Source organism: Sciurus vulgaris (genome assembly GCF_902686455.1).
Source record: "Sciurus vulgaris genome assembly, chromosome: 11".
In the NCBI taxonomy this organism is placed as follows: Eukaryota; Metazoa; Chordata; class Mammalia; order Rodentia; family Sciuridae; genus Sciurus; species Sciurus vulgaris.
Window position 1 is genome coordinate 22,693,397 of NC_136472.1, and position 14,645 is coordinate 22,708,041.

Consider the following 14,645-nt stretch of genomic DNA (forward strand, 5'->3'; position numbering starts at 1 on the left):
TTTATTGTAAACAAATGGGATACATCTTGTTTCTCTGTTTCTACATTAAGTAGAGGCATACAATTTGTGTAATCATACATTTACCAGGGTAATAGTTTTTGATTCATTCTGTTTTTTTTTCTCCTCTCCCCACCCCTCCTGCCCCTCTTATCCCTCTATAGAGTCCCTCCTTCCTCCATTCCTGTCCCCTTGCCACCCCCTATATGTGTCATCATCCGCTTAGCAGTGACATAACTGTCCTTTGGTTTCTTGAGATTGGCTTATCTCACTGGCATGATATCCTCCAACTGCATCAATTTGCCTGCAATGCCATAATTTTATTATTCTTTATGGCTGAGTAATAGTCCATGGTATGTATATATATATACATACATATGCATAAAGAAACTGTGATATATATAGATATATATCACAGTTTCTTTATGCATTCATCAATTGAGGGGCATCTACATTGGTTCCACAATCTCGCTATTGTGAATTGAGCAGCTATGAACATTTTTGTGGCTGTATCTCTGAAGTACCCTGATTTTAAGTTCTTTGGATTTAGGCTGAGGAGTGGGATAGCTGGGTCAAATGGTGGGTCCATTCCAAGATATCTAAGGAATTTCCAAACTGCTCTCCAGAGTGGCTGCACCAATTTGCAGCCCCACCAGCAATGTATTAGTGTACCTTTTTCCCGACATCCTCGCCAAAACCTATTGTTGCTTGTATTCTTGATAATCGCCATTCTAATTGGGGTGAGATAGTATCTTAAGTTAGTTTTGATTTGCATTTCTCTTATTACTGAAGATGTTGGACATTTTTTCATATGTTTGTTGATTGCTTGTAGATCTTCTTCTGTAAAGTGTCTGTTCATTTCCTTAGCCCATTTGTTGATTGGTTTATTTGTATTCTTCATGTAGAGTTTTTTGAGTACTTTATATATTCTGGAAATTAATGCTCTATCTGAAGTATGAGTGGGAAAGATTTTCTCCCACTCTATAGGGTCTCTCTTTGCATTGCTGATAGTTTCCTTTGCTGAGAGAAAGCTATTTAGTTTGAATCTGTCCCAGTTATTGATTCTTGCTTTTATTTCTTGAGCTACGGGGGTCCTGTTAAGGAAGTCTGATCCTAAGCCAACGAGTTGAAGGTTTGGACCTACTTTTTCTTCTATAAGATGCAGGGTCTCTGGTCTGATTTCAAGGTCCTTGGTCCATTGTGAGTTGATTTTTGTGTAGGGTAAGAGATAGGGGTTTAATTTCATTCTGTTGCAGATGGATTTCCAATTTTCTCAGCACCATTTGTTGAAGAGGCTATCTTTTCTCCATTGCATATTTTTGGCACCTTTGTCTAGTATGAGAAAATTGTATTTTTTTGGATTTTTGTCCATGTCCTCCATTCTGTACCATTGATCTACCTGTCTATTCTGGTGCCAATACCATGCTGTTTTTGTTACTATTGCTTTGTAGTAGATTTGAAGGTCTGGTATTACAATAACCCCTGCTTCACTCTTCCTGCTAAGGATTTCTTTAGCTATTCTGGGTTTCTTATTCTCCCAGATAAATTTCATGATTGCTTGCTCTATTTCTGTAAGGTACATCATTGGAACTTTAATTGGAATTGCATTGATTCTGTATAGCACTTTTGGGAGTATGGCCATTTTGACAATATTAGTTCTGCCTATCCAAGAACATGGGAGATATTTCCATCTTCTAAGGTTTTCTTTAATTTCTTTCTTTAGTGTTCTGTAGTTCTCATCATAGAGGTCTTTCACCTCTTTTGTTAGATTGATTCCAAAGTATTTTATTTTTTTCAAAGCTATTAGAATGGGGTAGTTTTCCTAAAATCTCTTTCTGAAGATTCATAACTTATGTATAAAAATGCATTGAATTTATGAGCATTAATCTTATATCCTGCCACTTTACTGAATTCACTTATGAGTTCTAAAGGTTTTATGGTGAAATTTTCTGGTTCCTCTAAATATATAATCATGTCATCAGCAAATAGGAATAGTTTGAGTTCTGCTTTTCCTATTCATATCCCTTTAATTTCCTTTGTCTGCTTAATTGCTCTGGCTAGAGTTTCGAGGACAATGTTGAATAGAAGTGTGAAAGAGGGCTTCCCTTCCTTGTTCCAGTTTTTAGGGGGAATGCTTTCAGTTTTTCATGATTTAGAATGATATTGGCCATGGGCTTAGCATAGATGGCCTTTACAATGTTAGGGAATGTTCCCACTGTCCTTATTTTTTCCAGTGTTTTGAGCATGAAGGGATGCTGTATTTTATCAAATGCTTTTTCTGCATCTATTGCAATAATCATGTGATTCTTTACTTGAAGTGATTAATATGGTGAATTACATTTATTGATTTCCGGATGTTGAACCAAACTTGCATCCCTGGAATAAAACCCACTTGATCGTGGTGCACTATCTTTTTAATATATTTTGTATGAGATTTACTAAGATTTTGTTGAGAATTTTTGCGTCAATGTTCATTAAGGATATTGGTCTGAAATTTTCTTTCCTCCATGTGTCTCTGTCTGGTTTAGTTATCAGGGTGGTATTGGCTTCATAAAATGAGTTTGGGAGGGTTCCCTCCTCTTCTATTTCATGAAATACTTTGAGACGTATTGGAATGAGCTCTTCTTTAAAGGTTTTGTAGAACTCGGCTGAGAAACCATGTGGTCCTAGGCTTTTTTTTTTTTTAATAGCTTTTGCTGACTTCTTCTATTTCATTACTTGAAATTGATCTATTTAATTTGTGTATGTCCTCCTGGTTCAGTTTAGGGGATTCATATGTCTCTAGAAACCTGTTGCTCTCTTCAAGATTTTCTACTTTGTTAGAGTATAGATTTTCAAAATAGATTCTAATTATGTTTCGTATTTCAATCATGTTTGTTTTGATATTTCCTTGTTCATTCTGAATTTTAGTAATTTGGATTTTCTCTCTTTTCTTTGTTATTGTGGCTAAGGGTTTATTGATTTTTTTTATTTTTTCAAAGAAACAAATCTTTATTTTGTTCATTTTTCGATTGTTTCTTTTGTTTCAATTTCATTGATTTCAGCTCTTATTTAAACTATTTCCTGTCTCTGCTATTTTGGTGTTGCTCTGTTCTTCTTTTTCTAGGACTTTGAGCCTTAATGTTAGGTCGTTTATTTTTTGATTTTTTCTTCTTTTATTGAATGTGCTCCATGAAATAAATTTTCCTCTCTGTACTGCTTTCATAGTGTCCCAGATATTTTTATACATTGTTTCTTTGTTCTCATTTATCTCTAAGAAATTTTTTTAAAAATTTCTTTGCTGATATCTTCTGTTATCCATTCATCATATAATAGTTTATTATTTATTCTCCAGATGTTGGAGTAGTTTCTGTTTTTTACTCAGTCATTTATATTTTTCAATCCATTTCGATCTGATAGAATACAAAGTACTATCTCTATCTTCTTGTAGTTGCTAACAGTTGTTTTGTAGCATAAAATATGGTCTATTTTAGAGAAGAATCCATGTGATACTGAGAAGAAAGTGTATTCGCTCTTGGTTGGATGGTATACTCTATAAATATCTGTTAAGTCTAAATTATTGATTATGTTTTTGAGATCTATGGTTTCTTTGCTCAATTTTTGTTTGGAGGATCTGTTCAGTGGTGGGAGAGGTGGATTAAAATCACCTAGTATTATTGTGTTGTGGACCATTTTATTTCTGGCATTGAGAAGGATTTGTCTGACATATATGGATTAGCCAATGTTTGGGGCATAGATGCTTATGCTTGTTATATCTTGCTGATTTTTGCTTCCTTTAAGCAGTACAAAATGTCCTTCTTTATCCCTTCTGACTAACTTTGGCTAGAAGTCCACGTTATCTGATATGAGGATGGATACTCATTTTTTTTTTTTTTTTGCTGTGTCCATGTGCATGGTATAATTTTCACCATGCTTTCACCTTTAGTCTGTTGGAATCTCCTTCTATGAGATGAGTGTCTTGCAGGCAGCAAATTATTGGATCTTTCTTTTTAATCCAATCTGCCAGTCTTTCTTTGATTGATGAATTCAGGCCATTAACATTCAGGGTTATTATTGAGATATGCTTAAATAATCCCTGTCATTTGACTCATTTTTTTTTTCTTGACATGACTTGATTTCTCCTTTCTTGGTTGTTCCTTTAGAGTAATTCCTCCCTTTGCTGATTTACATCGCTGTTTTTCATCTCTTCCTCATGGAATATTTTGCTGAGAATGTTCTGTAATGCCGGCTGTCTTTTTGTAAATTCTTTTAGCTTTTATTTTTCATGGAAAGATTTTATTTGATCGTCAAATATGAAGGTAAGTTTTTCTGGGTACAAGATTCTTGGTTGGCATACATTTTATTTCAGGGCTTGAAAAATGTTGTCCCAGGCCCTTCTAGCTTTTAGGGTCTGGATTGAAAAATCTGCTGATATTCTTATTGGCTTCCCCCTAAATGTAATTTGACTCTTTTCTCTTGCAGCCTTTAAAATTCTGTCTTTATCTTGTATGTTAGGTATTTTCATTATAATGTGCCTTGGTGTGGGTCTATTGTAATTTTGTGTATTTGGAGTTCTATAAGCCTCTTGTACTTGGTTTTTCATTTTATTTTTCAGATTTGGGGAATTTTCTGATATTATTTCATTGAATAGATTGTTCATTCCTTTGGTTTGTTTCTCTAAACCTTCATCAATCCTGATAATTCTTAAATTTGGCCTTTTCATGATATCCCATAATTCTTGTAGATTCTGTTCATGATTTCTTACCATCTTCTCTGTTTGATCAACTTTGTTTTCAAGATTAAATATTTTGTCTTCAATGTCTGAGGTTCTATCTTCCAGGTGTTCTATCCTATTGGTTATGCTCCCTATGGAGTTTTTAATTTGGTCTATTGTTTCCTTCATTTCAAGGATTTCTGTTTATTTGTTTTTTTTTCAGTTATGTCTAACTCTTTATTGAAATGATCTCTTGCTTCCCGTATTTGCTCTTTTAACTGTCGATTGGGTACGATCATTCAATGCCTGCATTTGCCCTTTCATCTCATCCTCCAATGCCTGCATTTGCTCTTTCATCTCCCCGTTTGCTTCCCTAATCGTTTTGATTATGTGCATTGTGAACTCCCTTTCTGACATTTCTTCTGCCATACTGTCATTGGATATTATTGCTATACCAACTAGGTTTGTTTGGAACATTTTCTTCCCTTGTTTTCTCATTTTGTTCAGGTATTTACCCCTGTAATAGTGAAACTCTGGGATATTGCAGATTTCCTCTCTTGACTAATATTGCCTCTATAGATTTCCAATAACTCACCTCTTAGCCTTCAGTAGCCTGAATTCTTGGAGGAACTTGATAATGCAGTTCTCCACTAGGAAGCTGGCCTTCTACAGGTGGTGGCCTTCAGGTGGGGTATATTCCCTGGTGGCTCTGAGTTGGTCCTGAGTCTCTCAATACCTCCTCTTCTTGGTTCCTGTGTCCTCTAGACTCCTGTAGGTGTCTCAGGAAGGGAGTTGTCCATCCATTCATGATGGCAACGCCCTCAGAAGTAATTCAAAATGCCTGCACCAGCCTATAAAGAAGCCTCTGGCTAACTCCGTGATGCCAACAGACCTTGGCCTGTAGGTTGGGTGGGATTGTTCAGTGGTGGCATTTGTATTTGGCCTGGTGGTTGGGTGAGTTGGCTGCCCAGCTTCACAAGGCAGTTGGGTTGGGTGCCCACCTGCTACCTCCACCATGCAAGTGGCCTGACTTGCCTGTCAGCTTGCTCTGCAAATAGGACTAACCAGTGATGGCACCAACCTAGGTGCAGGGGTCAGGTGGGGTCGCTCAGTTGTGATCTCTGTCCTTGGCCTGCTGGCTGGGTGGGTTATCTCCCTGCTGCTTACCTCTGCAATGTAGGAGGCCTGACTCAGCTGCCAGCTTGCACCGTGACTGTGACCAACAAGTTATGGCACCTGCCAACATTATTCTTAATGGAGAAAATCTGAAAGCATTCCCTCTAAAAACTGGAACAAGACATGGATACTCTTCTTACCACTTCTATTCAACATCATCTTTGGAACACTTGCCAGAGTAATTAGACAGAGCAAAGAAATTAAAGGGATACAAACAGGGAAAGAAGAACTTAAGCTCTCATTATTTTGTGATGATATGATCCTATATTTAGAAGATCCAAAAAGCTCCACTAGAAAACTTCCAGAACTAATCAATGAATTCATCAAAAAATCTTTATAATAGTTCAAAAGGACATTGTTGATAAATGTACAGCATGGAAAATTTCCCAATCTGTGTGCTACTCTTAAATTAGAATAAAATTATAGATTAAAAAATGGATATTACTGGGATACAACTTGTTAATCTTTACATAAAGCATGCATATAGCACTGAATTATTATTATATTTTTGGGGGACCAGGATTGAATTCTGGCACTCAACCACTGAGCCACATCCCCAGCCCTATTTTGTATGTTACTTTCAGACAGGGTCTCACTGAGTTTCTTAGCACCTCACTTTTGCTGAGGCTAACTGAACTCATGATTCTCCTGTCTCGGCCTCCAGAGACATTGAGATTACAGGCATGAGCCTCCACACCTGGCTTGAAATTTTTATTATGACATTCAAACTATTCAAATTAATATCCTCTCCATTCATGGATAGTCTGATCTTGAATTAAGAGCTGGGAAAAGTCTGAGTTTTCATGATTCTGTTTTTTTATGTTTTTATAGATGAACAGCTTGCCTTTATTGTATTTGCCCATTTTTATGTGGTGCTGAGGATGGAACCCAGTGCCTCACAAGTGCTAGGCAAGCTCTCTACCACTGAGCCACAGCCCCAGCCCCAGTTTTCATGATTCTTATTCACCTCCTGCTGAGGAATCAACAGAAATCCACCTGATATCTCCAATAGGGACTGACTCAGAAAACTTCATGAACAAGTGTAACTTTACAAAGTGGCTGGTGAAAAATTGAATACTCTTTTATATGTTTTAATACTGGTGTCTGTGAATCAAAAATATGGCATCTACTACCTTCCCTGGGACATCAGACAATTATCGTCATAATAATTATTGTTAATAATAATTATTATTTAAAATAATGATCATAATAATATTATTAAGAGTAATAATATTATTAACAATAAAAATAATCAATTATTTCATGTAAAGGCATAAAACCAAGAGTATTATATCAAACACATGATATTTATTTATTATATAGTTTTGTAAGCTCAACTCCATTTTAGCTGTTTACTCAACAGTCTAATGTGGGGAAACATATTCAAAACACCTGTTGGTATTTATCAACTCATAGAACTTTTACATTCTAAGAACAAAAAGAATCATCAAGTTTCAGCTTCCCAAATCTGTTTCCAAACATTTCACTGACGGCACAGAAATTAACAGGGAAACTTGTTTAATATGTAGATTCTTGTAGACCTTTAACCTGAGCCTAATTTATAAGAAACTCTTTTGAACAGTCCATTTGTGCATGACAAACAAATGCTCTCAAGGTATATCATGATGAGTTTGCAAAGCATTGACCTAGTCCTTCCAAATTAAAAAAGAAAAAGAAATGGAGGCATATAGAGACCCAGTAAATGAAGTCTAAAGTGGGAAAATCAACATGCAATTGTATCCTTCAAGTACAATGCCTAAATATGTTTTTAAATTCAGACATCTTATGGAATTTTTTAATCTGTTTTACCTTTAGTTCTATAACTACATCAATACCATATGTCATTTGTAAGTATTATTGTTCTTTCCATGAGTAATATTCATACTCCACACCCAGTCAGTGCCTGAAGTTCAAGAATAGTTAGTAGCATGGATAATAGATTTCAGGAAATGTCAATGAAACAGTGATAGAGGTCATTGGTGCTGTGTACAATTACTAAAGAAAAATAAATTTCAGGCTGTGGCTCATGGTCAGGGCAGAAGACCTGTGTCACTGGAACAAGTATCAATTCAAACAAAAAAGAAATAATTGTCCATGATGAGAATATTACTGAAATGTTGCAAATGAAAAGGGGACTCTTTATTGTAGGTTAACCAGTCCAATCTTCTTATTGTTTGGATACAATGAGCACCAGAGTATGAAAAAGATTCTTCCCAATACCAAGTGATGAAAATGAATCATTTGTCTTTTCAGCTTGGATCTTAGTTCTTTGACATTCTGCAAACACCTCCCCTCTCAGTCCAGGTGTATTAGGTCATGTTTTCCCTGTCTTTAGAATACTTTGTATAGGAGAACATTAGCTTTGATATGTTGCTTTTTTCTGTATTCTACAATCCATGCAATATATACATATGAGAGCTTAATATGCACCAGTTCTTCCCTCAAATTCTGTGAATTTGTTCTGATTGTCTTTACTGTACAGAGGAGTTAACCACAGTAGAGAAAATTGAAGGTCATTCAAAAGATCATTTCACTTAAATTATTACTCCCAACTATTTGCCACTGGTCCAAAAAATCTTTTTGCCCCACAGTTTCTTCATAGCAATTTTTACTTCTGCATTTCTCAGTGTGTAAATTAGAGGATTCCACATTGGAGTGATAATGGTGTACAATACAGCCACCATCTTGTCCTCTGAGAAGGTAGTGTCAGGCCTCATGTACATAAAAGTACAGGGACCGAAAAATATGATGACCACCGCAATGTGGGAGCCACAGGTGGACAGAGCTTTGCATCTTCCTTCCGCCAACTGCTTTCTCAGAGACACCAGAATGACACTGTAGGAGATGAGCAAGATCACAAAGTTTCCCAGAGTAATGGTACCACTGTTGGCTGTCACAACAATACCAACAACATAGGTGTCTGTGCAGGCAAGCTTCAGCACAGGGTGGACATCACAAAAGTAGTGCTCAATCTCATTGGGTCCACAGAAGGGTGATTGGACTACTAGACCCACTTGGATAATGGAGTGTATGAACCCACCTATCCAGGTCCCCAGCAACATTTTATTGCATCTCTCCCGGTCCATGATGGTCATGTAATGCAGGGGTTTACAGATGGCCACATAACGATCATAGGCCATTACTTTAAGGATGAAGATCTCAGTGCAACCAAAGAAATGCACCCCAAAGAGTTGCAGCATGCACCCTGCATAAGAGATAGTTTTGTTCTTTGCTAACAGGTCAGCAATCATCTTGGATGTTGTCACCGAAGAGTAACAAATGTCTACAAAAGACAAGAAGTTGAGGAAGAAATACATGGGGACTTGAACAGGTTGCCCATGCAAACTGTCAGCATGATAAGAAGGTTTCCCAGAAGAATAACTGTGTAGAAGAAGGAGAACACCACAAAACAGACTTCCACTTCTGGGTTCAGAAAAAGGCCCCAGAAGATAAACTCAGATACATTGTTTGTTTTTTTTTTTTTCCATGAAATGAGACCATATGCCCATCTTCCCAAGAGACAAATTACCTAACGGACTCAAGAAAAGGACTATCATCATTTATTTCTAACTGAAAACAAATGAATAATTTTAGTTGTTGATAATAGAAAAATTGGTAGCTAGTCTTGATTGGCAAACATGCTTAAAATTAAATTGCATCTTTTCCAATTATCTTACTTCTATATAATATTCATTTTTTTTTTCACTTCAGATAAAGAAACAGTGTCCAGAGAGATAACATAAATCCCCTGAGTCTCACTATTTATCAGGTATCTTTTCTCCTTTGCTATGCATTAAGGTTTGTTTCCAAATGAATTTTTTATTTTTTTTTTTTACTTATGATTGATACATATTATTTATACAGAATTACGAGATTCATTTTGGAATACTTACATTTACATAAAAATGTAACTTGATCAAAATAGTTTTTATTTTGCATAAGGCACTCTAATTTTGAAAGAACATTTGTTTGGGGAAATAGTAATATTTATATATAAGAAAATGTTTTTTGATCTTACAACATGTACAATTAGAAAAATGAGGAATTTTATATCATTTATGTATGATTTATCAAAATGCCTAAATGCCTTCTATGGTCATGTGTAACTAATTAGAACAACTAAAAAATTAATAAAAAAATTTAAAAAGAAAGTGTATAGGTCTTGAGTCTGTAACCAGACCTCTTGAATTTTAAGCAAATGTTCGCATAAATTTCATCAAGTAAACTAGAACTTCCTCCTTCCCCCCAGATGATCTAACTGACTTCAATAATTAGTTAAGCTGCCGAGTAAAGCATGTTCTGTTCCCTCTCAGTTTGAGCCTGCCACTGTTCCTCTCCTCATTAGAGAGACCAGTGTTAATTTAATGCAATGGTGATAGAACAAAGACTATCTTTCAAAATGCTTAAAAAAAGTTTTTCTTCATTTTTGATGCATAAGTAAAAATGCATGTCCTCACTTTCCTTGCTGAGTATTTCCATGCCTGTTCACAATATCTACTCATAAGTCCTCAAGGACTTGGGACTACAGACTTCCACAGGGTTTCCTTCTGAGCCTGGATCTTGACTAAATGACTGCATAGCCCCTTATTTGATTCCAAGCTCCAGATGCGGTGTGAGGTCATAGAAAGAGAATCAAAATTATAAAAGTTAGACTGAAGTGATGCTGTCGTAACATGGGTACATTTTTTAACTTCCCAGAGCTTCCATCATCTCATTTGTGAAAGGACAAGAGTTTCGCTCTATTACTTATCACTTTAGCACTTATTTCTACTATGAAATTAAGTCACTTCTGTAAGCATGGATTAATCAAAACACCATTTCTCTCTTAACTGGATCTATGTAAAAAGGAGGGGAAAAAGGCATCATTCAGTCCTTTAATGTCCACAGTTTTTGCATGTTCTTCTGGTATTTCCAGTTTTATGGTAGTTGCATTAGATCTCCCAGTGTGGAAGAATACAGTATTTCAGGAAGATATTACCATTGAATGCTAATTAACTTTAATTTAAGATGAGGAGGAAGTATAAGTTAAAGAGATGAACATTCAGTGGTGGAATTCCAGGCACACTAGTAGAGATTACTGGTAGGTTTTAGTGGAAATGTGTGTGGAATAATTGTAAAGAGTTCTTCCTCAAATCAAGCCACGGATGTAAATGTTTCCTCTAGTTGCAGACTGTGCTGCTGAGAATCCACTGAGTTTAGTGCTTACCACTACTGATCTCTGTGTTGCACCAAGCCCACCCATTCCTCTGTTGTGCTTGGCACTTCCACCTTTGGGGAAATTGCAGGTCATTGTTCCACCAAGGCTGTGTATTGGATTTGTTACTCATTACCTTCGGAAGTCATGCCTTCTATTGGGTGTTACAAAATGATGATCGTTATGACCACATTTGCAATAGCAAGAATATAATTCAGATTTGGGATCAAGCACATTACCTACTTTAATATGTTCATACACCTTTAGTTTTTTCGTTGATCTTAGAAACAACCTATTCTCCAGTGAGCTTCCCTCACTTTAATGCAGATCACAGCATAGCAGTCTTGGCAAATATCACTTAAAATGCCCGGTCTGTAGAACAAACCAGGCACATGCACACAAGCTGAGGAACTATTCCTTTACTATCCAAAACACAAGGTCCTAGAGGAAACCTTATCTCTCCTTAAACCAAGCCCCAACCCACAGATGCCTTCCTGCCTTTGCTGAGCATTTGAACCTGACACCACAATGTCCTTTGAAATGATTGGCATTTTCCTATCATGGCATTTATGACACCCTATCTCACAGTTATTTATAGAAAACCCTTTATCTTATCATTATATAATAACTTTATTCTCCATTTATTTTAGAAAGTGGTGTATTGTATTGCAATTTTATTACAAATGTACAAAATCTAAGAATTTAAATGAATTTCCCTTTCCAACAAATATTCTGCATTCATTAAAAAAAAAAGAAAGAAAATCTCACCAGTATTTTCCAGCTCTTGAATTTGCTTTATTTTTCTCTTTCCTCCTTAGAAAATGTGAGTGCAGAAGATCAAATTAAAGAGTGATACCTGGGAAATTGCTTGGTAAATGGTTAGCACTAGAGAATCCCAGACACCTTAAATTCAAAAGCTGGTAGAAGTCAGTCTTTGTTGTTCCTGGTTATCTCACCTGCTTAAATCTGCAGTTTCACAGTACTTTTAACAATAAATGCTCTTTTATTTTCTACTTCTTATGGAGTCTGCTTAAAGAAAATAAACCAAAATGATAATGACCTTGGGGAAAGCTTTTCTCCAATGTCGTCCTCCATAGACAATACCAAATTACAGACCTAACATTGAACTTTAATTTCCAGATTTCTTCAACCAAAAATAAATAAATAAATAAAAACTTAAATTTACAAGTCAATCAATTATCAGATCAAAATGCTAACTCAAACAAATTAAGCAAACAAATGATTTTTATGATTGTATACCTTCTTCTTAAGTCTATGTGGTTCAATACATGTACTGAATAGTACACACTTAATATCCATATTAAAATATATATGTTATTAATGGAACTTTAATTTTTCTACTCTTTTTTGAAATCCCTATTTGAATATAAAAGGGTTTATTCAATTATGTTCTTGGATTTCTTTGTTTTTCTCCTTAATTAAGTCTATGCTGATTTCTGCAGGAAATATGAGGTTCATTTCTGGCCTGTATTGAGATAAATAGTGGTTTTGGCTATAATTCATTTACTCCTTTTAGTACCTTATACATAATAGTTGGGTTTATTTTAACAAAGAGGTAAATGCATATAGTTTTTTCCATTTCAGTTCCCAGTATTGTCCCCTCCCCTTCCCTCCTGACTTCTTCTTCCTTCCCCTAATCTATTGGTCTTCATTTCACTCATTTCTTTTTAGGGGTGCATGATAGTAATATGTAAAATTGGAATGCATTGTGATATATTCACATATGTACATAGCATAATCCAGTCACCTTTATTACCCAGTTTTGTTTTGCATTTGTATCAGGAATTGAACCCAGATACAAAGCCCCACACCCTAGCCCTTTGGATTTTTTTTTTTTTTTTTTCTGACAGTGTCTCCATAAGTTGCTTACTCTGAACTTTCAGACCTCCTGCCTCAGCCTCTGCATTTACTTTTGACTACAAATGATTTGGTTGATTTTTGACCAATCACTCTCTTGCTTTTTCCTTTCCTACTCCTATTATTTCCTTTCCTTCCTACTCGTCCCTTTTATTTTCTCCTTCCTACATTGACCTCACTATCTCCTTCCTTTCTCACACAGCTTGCAAAATGTAAAAGACATCTTGTTCAGACCTCCACTATCCATAGAATTAGCAGAGAAATGCCTAAAACATCAAGAGCATGATGAAGAAGCAGTGTGCCCAGATTTGAGGGAACGCTCAACATGATTAAGTACTGTATAGGTTTCCTATTGCTGCTGCAACAAAGTGCTGCAAATTTAGTAGCTTAAATCAATATAATTCAATGTCTTAGAATTCTCCAGGTCAGAAATCTAAATTTGGCCTCATTGAACTAAAAATAAAAGCACTGGGAATTGCATTCTGTATAAACTGTACATAAAAATTAATTTCCTTAATTCTTGCAACTTCTGAAGACTGTCTTCTTCCTTCCAGGCCTTTCCCCCATGTTTGAAACCAGTGGTATCACTTCTTCAAATCTCTCTAGGACTCTAACCTTTTCTGCCTCTTTATTCCACCAAGAAAATTTGTGAATAAATTGGACCCACCTGCATAATTCAGGATAATAACCTTGTTTGAAGGTCAATTGATTACTAAATGTGGCTCCAATTATAATCTGGATCTCTCTTTTTAATGTTCTAAGAACTACTCATATGTTCTTTGAACTACATCTCAGACAATTTTGGGAGTCCACATTCTGCTTACCACAGTTCAGCATTTAGTTGGGTGGTTGGGAAAATCAATCTGCCTTCTTTTTTGCCCACTTTTTTAAAAAATATGGTTTAAGATCTTGGAGAAGTTTAAATATGTTTTTTGGATAAAATGCTAAATATTACACATAAATATAGAATATTAATGTCCATATTGAAGTTCATATTTCACACATGAAAATATGAGCAAGAAAATGATAACAGATGACAGTAATTTCTTGGATGGTAAAAGCCAATTATATGGTCAGGGATAGAGGAATGATAAAAACTATTATAATAAAGCATATTGTCAAGTACGGCACATACATAGTTGCATCAACATAAATGAACCACTCAATTAATTATATAAAATTAACCCTACTGCATCAAGGTATAGAACTTTTCAGCACACCAGAAACCTATCTTATGACCCTTCCTCATCATTACTATATTCCCTCCCATAAACCTCACTTTTTTCTGCATGTACATTAATTGTATTTCCATGTAAAACCGGAGTAAATAAGTCTTTTAGGTTTTTGGGTATATAAAATAGGCTTTTGAGTTAGGTGAGAGATATGTGTAAGAGTCCACTAGCTAAACAGAGACCTCCTCAAGGGAAGTTTCTTAGAATATAAGAAGAAATTTTAGAAAATCACAGGTCAGAATTTACATGATTCTTGTCATGAAAAAATCTGAGAAATCATAAAGCAAAGTCTCTGAAAAAGCAGACGAATGGCAAAATGGTGACCTGTCAATCATTGCTCCCTTTCTATCCTCTGATGACCAGACCCCTATGTGCATCCTGAGCCTCATGCAAATGTTCTATAAGCATTATTTATTCAACTAACAAACAAATGGTGAAAATAGCTTTACACCATATTCACTATTATTTTAGAGGT

The 14,645-nt window shown here is 35.6% G+C and overlaps 1 protein-coding gene across 1 annotated transcript; it reads right to left on the bottom strand.

Annotated features, from left to right (window-relative positions):
• Positions 1–8,418: 8,418 nt before the first annotated feature.
• Positions 8,419–11,156, bottom strand: LOC306639774 (olfactory receptor 4S2-like; the record flags this gene model as incomplete). Its single annotated transcript, XM_079103517.1, is given in 3 exon segments — positions 8,419–9,188; positions 9,191–9,395; positions 11,073–11,156. Coding segments are annotated over 3 exon segments (1,059 nt in total).
• Between the last annotated feature and the right edge of the window lie 3,489 nt (positions 11,157–14,645).